This window comes from Balaenoptera acutorostrata, chromosome 12 (genome assembly GCF_949987535.1).
Source record: "Balaenoptera acutorostrata chromosome 12, mBalAcu1.1, whole genome shotgun sequence".
NCBI lineage: Eukaryota > Metazoa > Chordata > Mammalia > Artiodactyla > Balaenopteridae > Balaenoptera > Balaenoptera acutorostrata.
This window is the reverse complement of record NC_080075.1, coordinates 13,255,304-13,270,723: the sequence shown is the minus strand read 5'-3', so window position 1 is coordinate 13,270,723 and position 15,420 is coordinate 13,255,304. Positions and strand designations below refer to the sequence as shown.

The following is a 15,420-nucleotide window of genomic DNA, read 5'->3' as shown; positions in this document are numbered from 1 at the left end:
ATACTGGCAACGAATTAAATATTCTTGGAAAAACACTGAGTTTAAAAAATCATAACTGGCTTTCAATCACAGGTTGCCAGGTGATAATCTCAGCTTGAAAGCCTTACGGACATCAAATCTGAGAAGAGGGCAGAAGAAGGTGTTTTAGTTTTTAAAAGCATGTCCTCAATTTCCCATTGCTCTGAGTGTCATAGTCAGGATGCTAAATTCATTTGGAAAGTTTAATTACATCAAAGGAAGGCTTGAGATGTTTATGCTTAACTGAAAGGATCATGAATTTTTCTTGTTTGCAAAAAAACAGTGATAAAAGGCATTTTTAAAAATTATATATATATATCTATAATTATATATGTATCATTTCAACCTCTACATTTGCAAAGGGTTGGGATACTGGTTAATAACCGTTCTCTTGGCCTTAGTTGAAAATAATTAGGTCCTATTCCAATCCCCCTGTAATTAGAAAGCAGGACCAGACCAAGAGGCAGTGGATCTCCCTGTGTTCTTACTGCCTGTTGGCTTGCTGGCTTTGGAAGAACTTCTCTGTGGAGCCCCCTACTGGCCATCAGCGGTCACCTGCATTCTGGGGAAGGGGTGCTTTTAAGGTGTGTGGGTGTGTTTTTTTCATATTAAGTTTTCATATTAAAATGAATTTTAAAAAAATGAACTCACAATTGGGACCTGACTGTTTTGATAACTTGCCGTTTTTGTCCTTTGAGAAGTTTTGCTAAACGGGGCGGTGGGGGGGGGGGGGAGGGAGGAGGGGACCTTGTTTTGTTGAGCAGGAGGAAAGCATTGGCAAGAACGATGCAGCAGTTTTCAAGGTTATGGGTACCTGTCAGCCCCTCAGCTTGGGCAGACGCTCTGAGGTTTGCAGAACTGTTTGGATGAGGGCTTGTCAGTCTTACCCTGGAGCATTGCCTCCGCAGTGGGAGGGGAGCCTGGGTGGACGGTCTCTGCCGTGGCCCCCGCACTCCACCGCTCCCCTACGGACAACAGGGCAGGCACCAGAGCAGCAAACTGGCCTGTGGGGTCCATGGGACCTACATCAAGGCCCACTTTCATCCCAGCACCTTTCTTCCCTCTCTCTCTGGAGTGTGTGTGTGTGGAGGGGGAGGTCTGACCAGAGAAGTGGAATATCTGGACATTTTGAAACCACAGAGCGATTTTAAATAACAAGTTCTGAGACGCATTTAAAACAATAAAGTACGAATTGTTTTTTTGTTTAGAGCCACGTATGGGGGTGGAGGATCCATTTTGGAACATTCATAGTGTTTTGCTTGTCATAGAATCATTAATTTCTGCTAAATCGAGAAACGAGCAAGGCTGGGTGGGAGGAGGAAGTGGATTCACCTGAAAGAGAGAGCTTTTTGTTTTAATTAAGAAAAATTGTGTGTATTCACACACCCGCGCACACATCCCTCTGAATCACCCCAGTTGCCTCTGCCCCATCCCTTCCCTCTCACTCTGGCAGCTCTAAGCCTCTGTACCCCAGAGCTGTCTCCCCCACCCAGGCCAGGGACATCACTCTTCTCAGATATAATCCTGAGTCCAGAGCACAGCCTGGGATTGGGGAGTACCCAGGCCTTGTCCCACCGGCCTGCTGGCGCTGCAGGACATTTGTTCACCAACACAATCTTCCCTGTACCCGCTTCCCCCGACAGAAGAGAAGACCTGTGAGGAAGGAAGGGGGCAGCTTTCACCCCCACTAAGGGCTTCTCATTCCCACCCCAAGGGAGCCCTTCTTATCCACACCCAGGCCCACACGGCCCCAAGGCTGCTGATTGCTGCAGACAAGAAAGGGTTCAGCTCTTCCTGTCCCTTTCTAACACCCTTCCACATTGAGTTGAAACCTAGGCCCTCATGGCCCGTCCTCTGGACTCTTCTCCCAAGTTCAAAATCCTCAGGGAGCAAGGAAGGAGGCTGGCGGCTGTGTGTTTAGAAGGAGAAAGGTGTTCCTGTGGAATAGGTTAGGTGACCATTTTCATTAACTTAACAATGTGAGGTGTGGATCCTGGCTGGTATGGAAGGAATGGGTCCAGGGGCTGTTCAGGATTTTGCCCTGGAAGAGGTCCACACCAGTGGTGAGACGGTCAGACCATCTTGCCTCCAGCCCTGAGAATAGGCATCTACCTTAAGAACCAGGCATATAGAACAAAGTGCCCTCCCACAAAAGAAAAGGTGATCCCCTGAGCAGACTAGGGGTGAGAGGAGGGGACGCAGGGTGCACAGAGGTGGCATGTCTCTCACTTCTGGTGTCACTGACCCCGGGGGGACCCAGAGACCCTCATCCTCAGGCCCTGAGGCCTCCATCGCCCACTCCTCAAATCTTTCCAGGCCTGCTGAGTTAGGGCCCAGCTGCCTCCCTCTCCTTTCTCTCCACTGGAAACAGAAGCTCCAGCGAATGTTTCTAACTCCTGAGTCCACTCAGCCATGTCCCCCTTGCAAAATCCTCCCCTTCCTGCACCCCCCTGCACCCAGCCAGCCAATCCGCGGCCTGCGAGCCTCTCCAGACCCATCTCTCCGGGCCCTGGCGGGATAAAACCGGTCGGCGATGCCGGGTGGATGGGAACAAACTTCGGAAGGAGGAGAGACGCGGGGCCCAGGGCACCCTCGCGGGCGGACCCGGGCAGTGAAGGCCTGTGGCCGGCCGGCCGGCCAGGTATGCCGCCCAGGGGTTGACTGGGAGAAAGGGGTGATTCGAGAAGGGAGAGGGTCCCAGAAAGCCCGGTAGCCTTTTTGCTCTCAAGTTAAACTGGCTAAGGCTGGGGCGGCAGAGGTAGAGGGCACCGGGCTGGAGTTTGGGGCTGCTCAGAGGATGCCAACGCCGGATCCTCCGGCCGGGCGCATGTGTTAGGCCGGGCTGAGGTTGGCCACACTTCACCGAAAAATCCTGCGACTCCTGCCTCGCGATGAGAGCCTCAGGGGTAGGGCCTGGGGAGGAGGTGTAAGGCAGCGGGCAGGGAGTCTCACGTCCCTGCCCCTGGGTTTGTGCAGGGCAGCGGCGTGGCGGTGGGCGCAGCGGGGACCTGCGTGGTGAGGAAGCCCTGAGCCCTCGGCGGGCTGCGAGTGACTCCCCGGCGATGCCTCACAACTCCATCAGATCGGGTAAGGACGCGGAGTGGCCGGGACCCCCGAGCCTTCGCGTCGCCGTGCGTCTGTGCGTACATTCGGGTCGGTGGGGCTGGGGAGCGGAGGCTCGCGGCTCGCTGGACCCCGTGCGTGGGGGGCGCAGCTGAGGACGCCTCCGGCCTGGCTCTCTCCGCGGCTGCCGTCTCGCCGCTCTCGGGCCCTGAGATCCCTCCCGGTCCTGCGGAGCTGCCCTCCGCAGGCCTGGGTTTCTGCGGACCACCCGGAGCGGCGAGGACCTCTCCGTGGGGTCAGAGGGGTGTCCTTCGCGCCCCAGCCGCGTCTTGCCCGGCCCATGAGAGTGGGCATCCTGCACGCTCTCAGGCCCTGCGCCGCGGCCGTGCTGGACTTGAAGCTCCCCTGCCCCCGACCTCTAAGCCCTCGTCCCCGGGTGCGTGCAGCTCTTGCCCGTGGCTCCCGGGCGGGACCGTGAGCCCAGCGCACCTCTCCAGCCAAATGGAAAGGAGCCCGCAGTCCGGGGCATGGGAGCCGAGAGCGCACTGGGGTGTTGTCGGACTCCTTGCCCAGCACCGGGCAGGCGGCGACCCGCGCTCGGGGCGTCCGGCCTGCGAGGACTAAGCCCCCCAACGGGCCGAACTCCCCTCCCCACCGGCGTCCGGGCCCAGGCCCTTCAAAAGCGCCCAGGGTCCCTGGCCGCGACTCCCGCTCTCTCCCACCTCCTGGCCCAGGCCGGGGTGGTCTGTGCCAGGAAACCGCAGGGTCGGGGCCGGGCGGCGCGGTGGGCACGGCCGGCCAGGCGCTCAGCAAGTGTGGACAGCGGGCAGAGGCGCGGCCTGGCCCGCGGTGATGGATGGAGCTGGGCCGGCCGCGGGGAAGGCGATTTATGGGGCCAGGGCGCAGCGCTATCGATTTGGGCCGGTGGAGTGAGAGGAAATCAATATTTCAGATGAATTCTCGGCGAATATGAAGTCCCGCTCGGCAAACGGGACATTTGTTATAATAAGGAGGGTCGGAATCGGGCGCGGCGCGCGACTGAGATCTCAATTTAGCCCAGAGCGCCGCGGGTCCGAGCTGCGCCCGCGCTGCTTCGGGTCTGGGGGCCGAGGCTCCACCGGCAGAGGCGCAGGGCCCCCCCCCCCCCCCGCCGGGGGCGCCGCTAGGTTTCTCCTTCGGGTTCGCTCTACCACCGGAGACAGAGTCAGCGGCACGCTCCCTCCCCACCCCGGTGCCCCTAGGAGACTGGGGCCACCGCCGTCCTGGCCGCCCTCGGCGGGCGCCAGGCCTCCAGGGGCGCGGAGTGGAGACCTCACAGCCCTTCCCCGGGAGCGGCGGGGTCGGCGAGCCAGGGGACCGAGGGGAGCGCCTGGCACCCCTTACCCCGCCCCCACCCGCGCCCGGGCGCCACGCAAGCTCCTTGACCACATTTTGAGGCCAGGACCAGGTTTTAGTCCCTTAGTCTTTAGCCAAACGCGGGTATAACGAGAGACGTCAATCCCCTCGCCTCGGGATCATCAGGACGGTCTCCGAGGCCGAGCGCGCGGCGCCAGGTGCCAGATCCCACGCCAGGCTGGTCCCGGCCGCTTCTGCTGGGCTCTGGGTTCCTTTCTCACCCCCAAGCCCCAACCAACCCCCGACCTTCCCCTGACCTTTCTGGCGGTGATGGGAGTGGGTGCTCCCGGACCTCGAATTTACCGTGCTGGACCAGACCCTTTCCTCTATGTCGCTGCTCGAGAAATAAGACGATGTCACGGTCCCTTGGGTTGGCTTGATTTTGTTTTCGCTACCGATTTTCATTACAGAAGCACTCGTTAGCATAAAAGGAAAGAAAGAAGGAAAGAAGAAAGGACACAATTATTTTCACTTTATTTTTAATCAGCAACAGACCCAGATCAGGAGACACAGCTTTTCCATTAGCTCCGAGGCAATTCGCCCTTGGGTTTGGGGAGGGAGCCGTCCACCCCTGGCAGGGCCTGGGACAGAGGTAATTTTCTGTCTAGAGGAGCCAGAGGGGCTTCTTCTATCCTCTCCCCAAAACAAATAAAAAAAAAAATCTGAGGCAGAGGGAGGATAAGACTTTCTCCTTTAATTTAGTGCTAATGAAACAGAAGAAAATTGCCTAAAACATAGCTCAAAATGTTCAAGACTGTCCCCTGTTTCTTTTCTAAATCCTGTCTAGGCAAACCTGAGCGAGAGACCCTCTGTCTTTCTAATCAGTTGACACCATTGTCTATATTTAGAGCTAAATTCATAAGCTGAGCCCTCCTGTTTTTATAAGCCCATTTCTCTTGTAGGTCTCAGAGACTTCCCTCTTTTCCCCAGGCACTTCCATTTCTGAGTTCGGCTTTGCCTGGGCCTTGCCTGGAGAGCGCCCCTTAAAGCATCCCCTGGAGCAGAATCCGGGGCGAAGGCGGCCGCGGGCCTTTTTTCGCGGGAGCGAGGCCAAGCGCACGGTTTCCAAAAATCCGAGATGCCCGAGAAAAGTTTTGCGCGGCCTCCGCCTCCCAGGCCGCTTTGGCTCACCCTCTGCAGCTCGCTCTCGGCTGATCTTGCTTCGCAGAGAGCTCTTTAAAGAAAAAAAAAAATTATATATATATATATATATATATATATATATATATATTTTTTTTTTTTTTTTTTTTTTTCTGAAGGGATGTGGAGAGCGAAGAGTGCATGATTCTGACCTGCCGATGGTCAGCAATGGAATGGTCTGTAAAATCTACTGGGAATTTTGTAGCATCAGGGAACAAAGATCCTCTAAAGCAAGAATGTTTTTTTTTTAAATAGTCAAAGATGTACAAGAAAAGCCACATAAATATTAAAATGTAAACAATACTGTATCCATGAAGAAGAGAGTTTAGTAAAAAGCAAGCAGGTTGTCATTAAAAGTTATGCGCAATAACTTCCGAGAAACCCTCTTCCCCAGCTTCTGAAAATAGGTTATTCAAGAAGTCAAAGGAGACTTTAGATCAAGGAGGAGCATATCTCTTAACTTCCTTAAATCACAGATGTAAAACCCCTGTTCCCTCCTCTTGGTTTTAAAAAGGGGGCCAAAGATCTATTTTCTGCCCAGGTTTCTTGCCTGGGTTGAAAATAAGGTCTCAGGATGAAAAACAGTCTTGAGGAACTTGAAGACCATAAAGAGGTATTGGGGTTCCTCAATTCATCTTTGTTTCAAGATGGTCCGTCCTCCCACCCTCCTCAATACAAGTTAATTAGGAGATAATTTAGCTACCTTGTGAATTAGTTTTAAGATAAGTATCTTTTCAAGCTTTGTCACTTTAATTGCCCTACTGATTGATAAGAAGTAATTATTTCTAATTGACACTTTTTGATGTTTATTGGAAGCATTTATTTGGGACATTTTGGGGGTGGAAGGAAAAGTTAATTAATTTTATCAGTCTGTACCCGAAAGGACTCTACCTAATTTTGCAGAAGCGGACAAAGGAAGTGAAGAAAAACAACACAAAAATCAATCTCGGAATTTTAATTATTAAGAGATATTTTGGTTCAAAGGAAAAAGCATCTACTATTTTAATAACATGTCAAAACTTTCTATTTATGACCTCAAATCTTGAATTTTAATGTGGCACATGTTTCATGGGTATGCATTTTCCCAGGGATATACTCATGATCCCTTTATATGCTGACTTCCTTTTGGAGGTTACTCAGCTTTGTAATTAATTTTTGTGAACAGTAAGATCGGTAGAACTCAGTACACTCAGAATAAATGCCATCACTTTTTGTAAGAGCTAACTGTAAGAAAGATTTACTAATAGTCATCCTTGTTCTGTAATTATTGATAGAGTTGGGTATAAAGGTGAAACTTTACTTACAGTGACATGCCTTTTCATACCTAAACCTCAAACCTCGGAGTAAACAGTTTAATCATTCACATCCTCCAGAATGTGTTCCCGTGAAAGAAAAGAAGGGGAAGACTAAAGAGAAAAAGAAAGACACTGAAAGGAGGCAGTGGGGGAGGGGAGGGGAGAGGGGAAGAAGGTGGCTGGAGAGAAAAAGATGAAAGAACTTATTTCAGAAACGATGGTAGCCAGGTGCACGGAAACTTTGTCATTCATTATAAGGAAATCAAAATTCTACCTCAAAACATGTCCTTTTGAATGCAATCTCAACCACAGTCCCTAAGCCACCCCTAACCATCACTGGAACCCCCCCAGTTTTCTATGCATAAAAGAGGCAGGATCTTTGGGGACCAGCTGGTCTGGATTTTGGGTGTCTAGATGTCAAAGTTTGGATTTGGTGTCCACGAAAAGGAAGCAAGAAAATACACATTGTCCGCTGGCGGCTTAAAAAGAGATTGAAGTGTTGTTTATTTTTATTGTTCAAGCCCCTGTGATCTTCATTCCTGGTTGTGTACCCACAAGTCTTTTCGTGGATTGACTTGTGACTCACTGACATAGGAAAACATTTCCACATTAACCCAAAGTGGAGACACACGCTCCCGCAAACCCATGCACGCCTGACATCAGAGCCGCACCATCAGACAAGAGGCTCTCCTGTGCCCCGTTTCTTCAGCCAGTGCCTGTTTCCATCATTTACGTATAAAATCTTGTCTGCTTTTAATGATGTTTCTCCAAGATTACGTGGAGCTGCAAGAATGAGGAAACATTTTAAATGAAAAAGAAATTTAAGACGTACAAACAGCAGATAATATCGCATACCAACCTCACTATTAGTGAAACTGAAAAAAATATATAAATAATGCAAAAAAAAAAAAAAAACCCCAGCAAGGGAGAGTTTAGTAATGGAAAATTCCCCCGCAATTAAATGAAACAGTAATTTAGTGGAGATATGCCTGGATGAATTAGCATTTATTAATTGGTTCTCATAAAAACAATTTGTGTGTGTGTTTTGGGGGGGGAGTGTTTGAAGTATGGATTTTTTCATGGGAAAAGTTCCTCAAATATTCATTTCGAATTATGTAGTGATCACAGTCTATTTTGTGAAAAATCCCAATTCTCTCACTGGCGAATTTCACCTGCACACGGGGAGTGCGGGGGTAAGGGAGAGGAACCCCCTTTAGATCCAAAGAAGGAAGCTGGTTCCCTCTTCTCTTGGGACATTTCCAGGCGTGAAACCAGTTGGCAGAGTCGGCTACGCTTAGGAACATCCAAATCGGGTCCTGAGCAGGCTCCCAGGTGACCCATCTCCTCTGGGACACAACTGACTGAGGCAGAGGGTTGCTGCTTTGGGGCTCTGCCCCTCCCCACCCCAGCTTGCTCCAGCATCCTTGCCAGCTCAGGCAGGAACTGCAGTTTGTAATCTCAGCGAGGCGCTTGCTAGGGTTGACTGGTGCGGGCATGTGTTTACTTTCTCTCGCCACAGTTGGTCTGTCTTCAGTTCTAAGCATTTTAAAGCTGCTCTATTTATCAATCCAAGAGGTGCCGACTTCTCAGTTGCGTTGAGAAAGCTTTGAGCTCTGAGGTTCTGAGTACACAAAGAGCCAAAAGATAAAAGACACAATTTCGTTTAAGAAGGAAAAAAAAAAAAACAAGATGATCTTAAAAGGAGAGGGCAGGGGAATGTGCCCCCATTTCAGATTGCAGTTTGCTTTTGTTTTAGTTGAGACTTGGGAAAAGACTGAGTTACCAGCCCCCAGGAGCCCGCACTCCCTTCAGAGATAGAACTTGGGGGGTATAATGCACTCTCTAAAAAGAAGAGAATGCAATTCCACACTCAGAGCTCTTTGGGAGAGTGATTCTTTCTGGAACACCTTAGCCCAGGTTCTTTTGGAGACAGGGCTAAAAGGTAGTCTGCTTAGGAAGTGTGTACAATGCCTGCTTCCAATAGAGGTGCTAGGTGTTTCTCTCTGGGGGAAGGAGGACAGAGAAATACAGTCCAAGCGTCTCCTGGTTCCTGAAAACTTCACCCTCCCAGGCCAATCTCAGTTTCTCCAGTCTACAGTCAGGGACCCTGGGATAGAGTTTCTGGGTCAGGGTAGAGTGGGCTGGGGTATCCACCCTTCCTTATGTATCTGAGGTCATGGCACTTTTAAGTAGATCTTTGACCATTTGTAATTATGTCCTGAGGTCCAGAGTTAGGGCTGACAAGCCTGTTTGGGTTTCTGAAAACCCCTCCAGACCTCTCCCTTGGCCAGGTGGCCCAGATGAGCAAATGTCTCTTACCTGGACTATGGATCAGAAAAATCTTCATGGGAACGTTTCTATTTTAAACCCACAATTCATGTCACTGAGTCTGGGCTTTACCTTGACTGGGGCTCCTTCCCCAGGAAGAACAAAGGGCCTGGGTAGAACCCAGTGTCTCCTTGCTGAGGCATGTCCAAGATGAAGGGGAGGGAAGTTCAGGAGTCCCCCAGGGATATATGGGTCCTGTTTCTGTGTTAATTCCTGAGGATCCTCCCATAGTCCTGAATGCCATATAAAATGCCAAGGATTGCCAAGGCTCAGCACAGCCAGCCCACAGCCGCTCCAGCTCTGCCCATGCCACGTTCATATCCAAAGACAGAGACCCAATACACAAAGTGCTGAGCACGCCCTGGCACTTAGTGAGCCCTCGGTAAATGGAAGCTCTGATTATTATCTCCAAGGGCTATTACAGGTGTGGGATTCTGCTGGGAGAGGCACATCCATTGTCTCATTTAATTCTCAGGAGTCTACCAGGCAGGTTTGTTATGGATGTTTTTACAGCAGAGAAGAGAACTGATGCTCAGTGAGGCTGATCTGACTCCAGCTGCCTTTCCACTGCCCCCCTTCCCAAAGTCCAGCTCATCAAAACTCCCTGTAGCACTAGATGGGTTCACGCTTGCAGCTCCATTGGGAACTCGGGCCAGCATCCTTGGTGAGGAGGCTCAAGGGCTCCTACTGATAGCAACAGGTAGGACCTTCAGTCTGTCAGCTTGGTTTCTTCATCAGTGTCCCTAAGGCTCCAGCTCAATTAAAACAGGCTGTCTCAGTCTTCCCATCTGCAAAATGGGAGCAGTGGTCCCTATCTGGTGTCCCTCCTGGAGGTCCCGTGAGGTGGAAGGAGATGGTCAGCCACTAGAAAAGGCAGAGAGAGGGAGCTTTCTTTCAACACATCCCCCCAGGCTGCTGTGTTTCCACCTGCACCAAAAAAAAAAGCAGTTACCCACAGGCACCTCAATAAATTGTAGGCCAGCAGTTATACTATACTCCCTTGGTATCTCCAAACCACACTGGGCCTCCCTGACTGGGTGCATTTCAGAGACTTTGGAATTAGTGGGTGTGATGGAAACAGCTCCAGAGTTACTGGGAAGACCCGCCCGTGAAGTCAGGGGCTGTCGCCAGGTGCCCCATCCACAGGCAGCAAGAGGGGAGCACTTGAGGTGCTGGATCTCATTTCCCCAAGTTTAGGTTCATTCCCTCTGCTGCTTCCTGGGGGTCCCTCTCACTCAGGGGTTCAAAATCAAGTCGTCTGCTCCTTTGGAGCCTCGGCTGAGGTTCCACTTGTACCAGTACCTGGAAAGGGGGTAAATTTTCATGTTGCCCCTTTAGGCTGTGGACAGTATCCCCCCAGCTCCTGGCTGATTGCATTTCTTGGATGCAAACCCATCTTTTTTTTTTTTTTTTAAATCAGGGTTTTTCAAGCTGATTTTTTTTAATTAATAAATTTATTTATTTATTTATTTTTGGCTGTGTTGGGTCTTCGTTTCTGTGCGAGGGCTTTCTCTAGTTGCGGCAAGCGGGGGCCACTCTTCATCGCGGTGCGCGGGCCTCTCACTATCGCGGCCTCTCTTGTTGCGGAGCACAGGCTCCAGACGCGCAGGCTTAGTAGTTGTGGCTCACGGGCTCAGCTGCTCCATGGCATGTGGGATCTTCCCAGACCAGGGCTCGAACCCGTGTCCCCTGCACCGGCAGGCAGACTCTCAACCACTGCGCCACCAGGGAAGCCCCCAAACCCATCTTTGATTTAAGCAGAGAACGAGATGGAGAGAGAAAGACCACTTTTTCCCTCCCTTCTTTTTAAACTGTTCTTTCTTCTCCTGTCCTCAGCCCCAGTGCTCATCCGTGTTCTCTTCTGCACTTGTTTCCCTAAGTGGCCTTGGAGTGACCTGAGTCATTAGTGCTAATTAGCCCACTGCGACGTATTGTTGCTATCAGACCAGCACAGCAGAGGAGTCGGGAGCTGGTTGGGTGATGCATTTAAGAGAAACAGCTTAATCTACTGTCATCGTGTGAACTGCGTGTTTGCCCACTGTATGTGTTGCGTTTGATTACTCAGCTTCTCTGGGAGAACTATTATTCCTCGGATCAACTCAGGGGCGGCCGTGAGGCATCAGGAGGGCGAGAGACTTTTGAAGTCACTGTGAAGCCAGGCCCTGCGGCCGCCTCTCCATCTCTACAGGCGGCAGGAGGGGCTACGCCTCAGAGGCTTTGCCTGTGAACCAGACCTTGCTGCTTTCTCCCTGTGTGACGTTAGGCGAGTCGGTTGTCTCTCTGGGCTTGAGTTTCCTCTGTATAAAACACAGGGATATTGCAGGGTTTCTAGGAAATACTGAAAGTGAAACCAGTATCCTCCCCTGGCACATAGCAGCTACTCAAGAATTTTTCCCTGCTCCAGTACAGGGGTCCCCAGGGACGAGGGTCTCCCAAAATTCTCCAGCACAGATGTCCAAACATTACATTGTCTCAGTATTTCCTCTGAAACTCTCCATTAGGAACTTGAAACCCAGCGTCAAAATTTTGCTCCAATTAAGATTTAGGACAGACCTTTTAATATTCCACCTGGATAAAATAATAGGCCTACAACCTAGGGGTGTTGGATTCAATGAAAGAATTCATGGGAAGTGCTGACTTAGAACCCTGTGGCTATGATCACCTGATACTCCAGCCCAGTCTGGAAAAGGATTCCTTATTTCATTTTGCCAGAAACCCCAATCACAGGGGAAGCAGTAGGCTCATGACAGAATGGGCTGCCCGTGGACTTTATGTTGGAATCCAGAACATTCTAGGGTTTTGGTAGAATTGGTCTTAGGAAAGATGGGCTAGAGTGGGCATGCATCTATGTTATGTGTGTAGCTGAGACAGGACCACAGGGAGACGTGCCTTGTGTACTGGTTCTTAATTGACACAGAACCATATGTCTATTTAAAAAAAATAAAACTCCACGAATCTTCTGCCTTCTTCTCTCTTCTCTCTCCTTCCTTCCAGCCCCACCCCTACCTCCTGTCTTGTATTTTCCAGCTTTGTGTAATAATAATCCAGCTTTGGCATGATAGCAAACCCTGGTTGACATTTAAAAGTCTGGCATTAGCTGAGCACCAAATCCCTGCCTCCAGCTCTGTTTTGCTCTTTCCCTCGAACCTGAGATTGTTCTTGATGACTGTCAAAATGGAGGTGGCAGGAATGGGGTGATCTCCTGACATGTCCTCGGGCGCCTGGCTGTGACTTCCAATTGGAGGCAGAGGCTGGGAGGGAGGATGCTGGGGCAGGAGAGGAGCTTGAGTCAAGCTGGAATCTGAGGGTCAGCGGTTTCATTCAATTTCACAAACCCTCATGGATGCCACCTGCTGTGTGCAGGGCATCACACCAGTGATGGTGGCATCCACTGCCAGGTTATTCCAGGTAAATGACAGGGGTGAGAGGCACCTTCTCAGGGCAGGGAGCTGAAGTCTTGAGATTCCCTTTCAAAGGCAGCAGACCCACAGCGCCGAGAGGGGAAATAATCAGACAAAACAATTCAGTGGCGGGACGAGGACTGCAAATTAACAACCCAGGTGGTGGGAGCACCAAAGGTCATTTATCACCAACAGCTGCCCCGGCACAACCATGTGGACACCGATAACAGATAAAACTCATCAGGCCTTCTGGAGTCTGGTTGATCCCTGGAGCACTCACCGTTCCAGAAAGGCAGCATGTGAGGCTGTGTTGGATCAGCCAACTCCACGATGGTCTCCACTGGGGCTCCAAATGGCTGGCAAAATGTTGCAGAATTGTAGGTGTAAGTGCCGTGGAGATGTGCCCACTTGGGCCAAGTCAGAACCCTTGCTGGACACATCCAATGCTTAATCCCCGTGTCTCCAGAGATTTGCAGACTCTATGAGACATCTCCCTTTAGACAGTGTGACAAGGCCTGTGTCCTTCCAGTCCCCGTGTCCTCTGGTGATATGACAATGCCCCAAAGATCCAGAGCCCTACAAGCCCCTTGTCTCCTGCTGGCCTCAGAGCTGGTTGGACAGGTACCCCCAGCTGAGACAGACCTGCCCTGGGGCCTCGGGATTCACCCTCTTGTGAGTGTCCCCGTCTTCATAGTCCTGCTTGTGGCCACACAGTCGCTGCCCTGACGGCTTTGTCACAGTTGCTTTCCTCGGAGCCTGGCTGGGTCGGGTTGGCTGGAAGGCGTCCACCTCTCCGGGAGAGCCCAGGCAGGAGCGCGTCATGCCCCCGCCCACACGGCCCTCTGTCCCCACCTCCCTGGAAGTCACTCGCTGTCCCGCCGTGTACACGCGATTGCACACAGCCTTCTGTGGTTTGCGGACTGTTTTGTGTGTGTTCATCAGTCTGCCCCATGTAGATGTTGCCCATCTTGAGGCCCGGGAGCCTCTTTCCCCCCTGGAAAGAGGAGGTGGCTGAAGAGGTGGGGCCTTGAGAGTCCAACACATGTGGTTTTGAATTCCCATTCAACCACGTGCACCTGTGTGACCTCAGGAGCTGTTTCCCTCACTGGTGAAGTGGACCCGTGGTCGCTGGCTCAGCGGGCTGCCTGGAGGCCCGACGGACCTCATGTCTGTGATGCAAACAGCCCAGCCGTCCTCAGCCTGCCCTGCTCAATGCCGCCTCCCCCTAAAGCCTTCCTGGATTCCCTTCCTCCTCCCCAAGGTCCCTAGCACTTTAGTTTTATGGCATGTTTTGCAGCCTACTTTGTGTCGGAATGTTCATCTCTGTGCCTCTCACCTTCTAGACTTGAGGATCACGGGTCACAGGAGCCTTATAGGTTTCATTACACCAAGTAGTCTACCTAGACCCGGAGTTGTTCAAGGCCAGAAAGGTGAGGCCCTGACACCACATTTTACCAACAAGGAAACTGAGACCGGGAGAGCTGTGCCTTGCCCCAGACCCCATGAGTATAACCAGGGCTCTCTGTGACAGGGTGCTGCCTTTCAGTGGGTAGCACGGGGTAGAGGGAAGGCTGACGCAGGCGCATGAGAAGGGGCCCCTACAGCTGCTGACGGAAATGGCAAAGCCCAGTAAGAACTGCCAAGACACACAGACACAAGTGCACACACATACACACTCATACACCCACTCAAACGTATGCACATACATACACAACACACACTTCCATACACACCAACGTACAGAGATACACTCTGTACACAACATACAGAGATACACTCTCACATGTTCACACATACACACAACCAAGGCTGGGTCAAGGGTGAGGCACAAAGCCACCCACAGTGCAAAATTTAAGGAGCCCCCCCCACTCTCGGTCTCATTAAGGGGCAGGATAGGCCCTGAAATTAAGCGCCTCCTTTACACACGTGGGTGACGTGTACACACACATGCACATGTGCATACAAGGCTCACCCTCTCACACACATAAACACACGCGTGTGCACGGAACACTGTCCTTGGTCTGGGGGCAATAAAAAAGACGGCCAAAGAAGTCCATACTCTCAGACACCCCGAGAGACACAGCCATGAAATTATAGGAGCAGCTGATGATCCCGGACTGAGTCCACGACACTGGACATAGTAGGGAAAGCGAGGTCCCAGAGGTCCGGGGCACCTGCTCTGTCTTGGGAATCAACTGTAGTCAGTCTAGCATGGGGTCACTGACTTGTGACCTCCCTGTTCTTGAAACCTATGGTTTGAGGTCTGGGCAGAGAAACTCCCTGTCCAGCCATGACCCCTGCAGGCCCCCCACTTGAGTTATGGGATGTCAGTAGCCATGGGGCCTGGCAGAGACCTTGTTTTCAAATGAGACCCAGGGACAGATCACCTGTCTGGCCAGTGTGGGAGCCACTGGCAACGCTTGGGCTCTGGGGTTTATGGTGACTCTTCCCAGATGGGGACAGAGTTACCAAGAGGGCAGACAACAGCAGCAGGACTTGCCTGTTCTAGAATCTGGCCTCTTGGTCCACCGAGTATTACAACATGGAAGGCAGGTGGCTGAGGGCTGTCACCAGTGGGATCCTCTGCTCAGACCACGGGAATGTCCTCGCTCCGAATCCCCGGGGGCCCTGCCCAGGGTCTTTAGGAACATGCACGCCCGTGCACTAAACCCACGGGGGAAACATAAGCAGGAACCGTGGTCTTGTGGACACACAATGCCATGCTTGTTGCAGCACCGCGGGAACTGATCATTACAAACAACGTGGTGCATCAGGAATAC

At 51.6% G+C, this 15,420-nt stretch overlaps 1 protein-coding gene across 4 annotated transcripts in view; it reads left to right on the top strand.

The window, feature by feature from the left end:
• The first annotated feature begins 2,580 nt into the window (after positions 1 to 2,580).
• The window catches only part of PAX8 (paired box 8), a 57,354-nt gene continuing 44,514 nt past the window's right edge, over positions 2,581 to 15,420 (top strand). For all 4 annotated transcript variants that reach the window (XM_007197406.2, XM_007197404.2, XM_028162632.2 and 1 more), the window contains exons 1-2: positions 2,581 to 2,659; positions 2,995 to 3,105. In XM_007197406.2, coding sequence (XP_007197468.1) covers positions 3,081 to 3,105 — 25 coding nt within the window. In that variant the 5' untranslated portion in view covers positions 2,581 to 2,659; positions 2,995 to 3,080. The remainder of the gene's footprint in view (positions 2,660 to 2,994; positions 3,106 to 15,420) is intronic.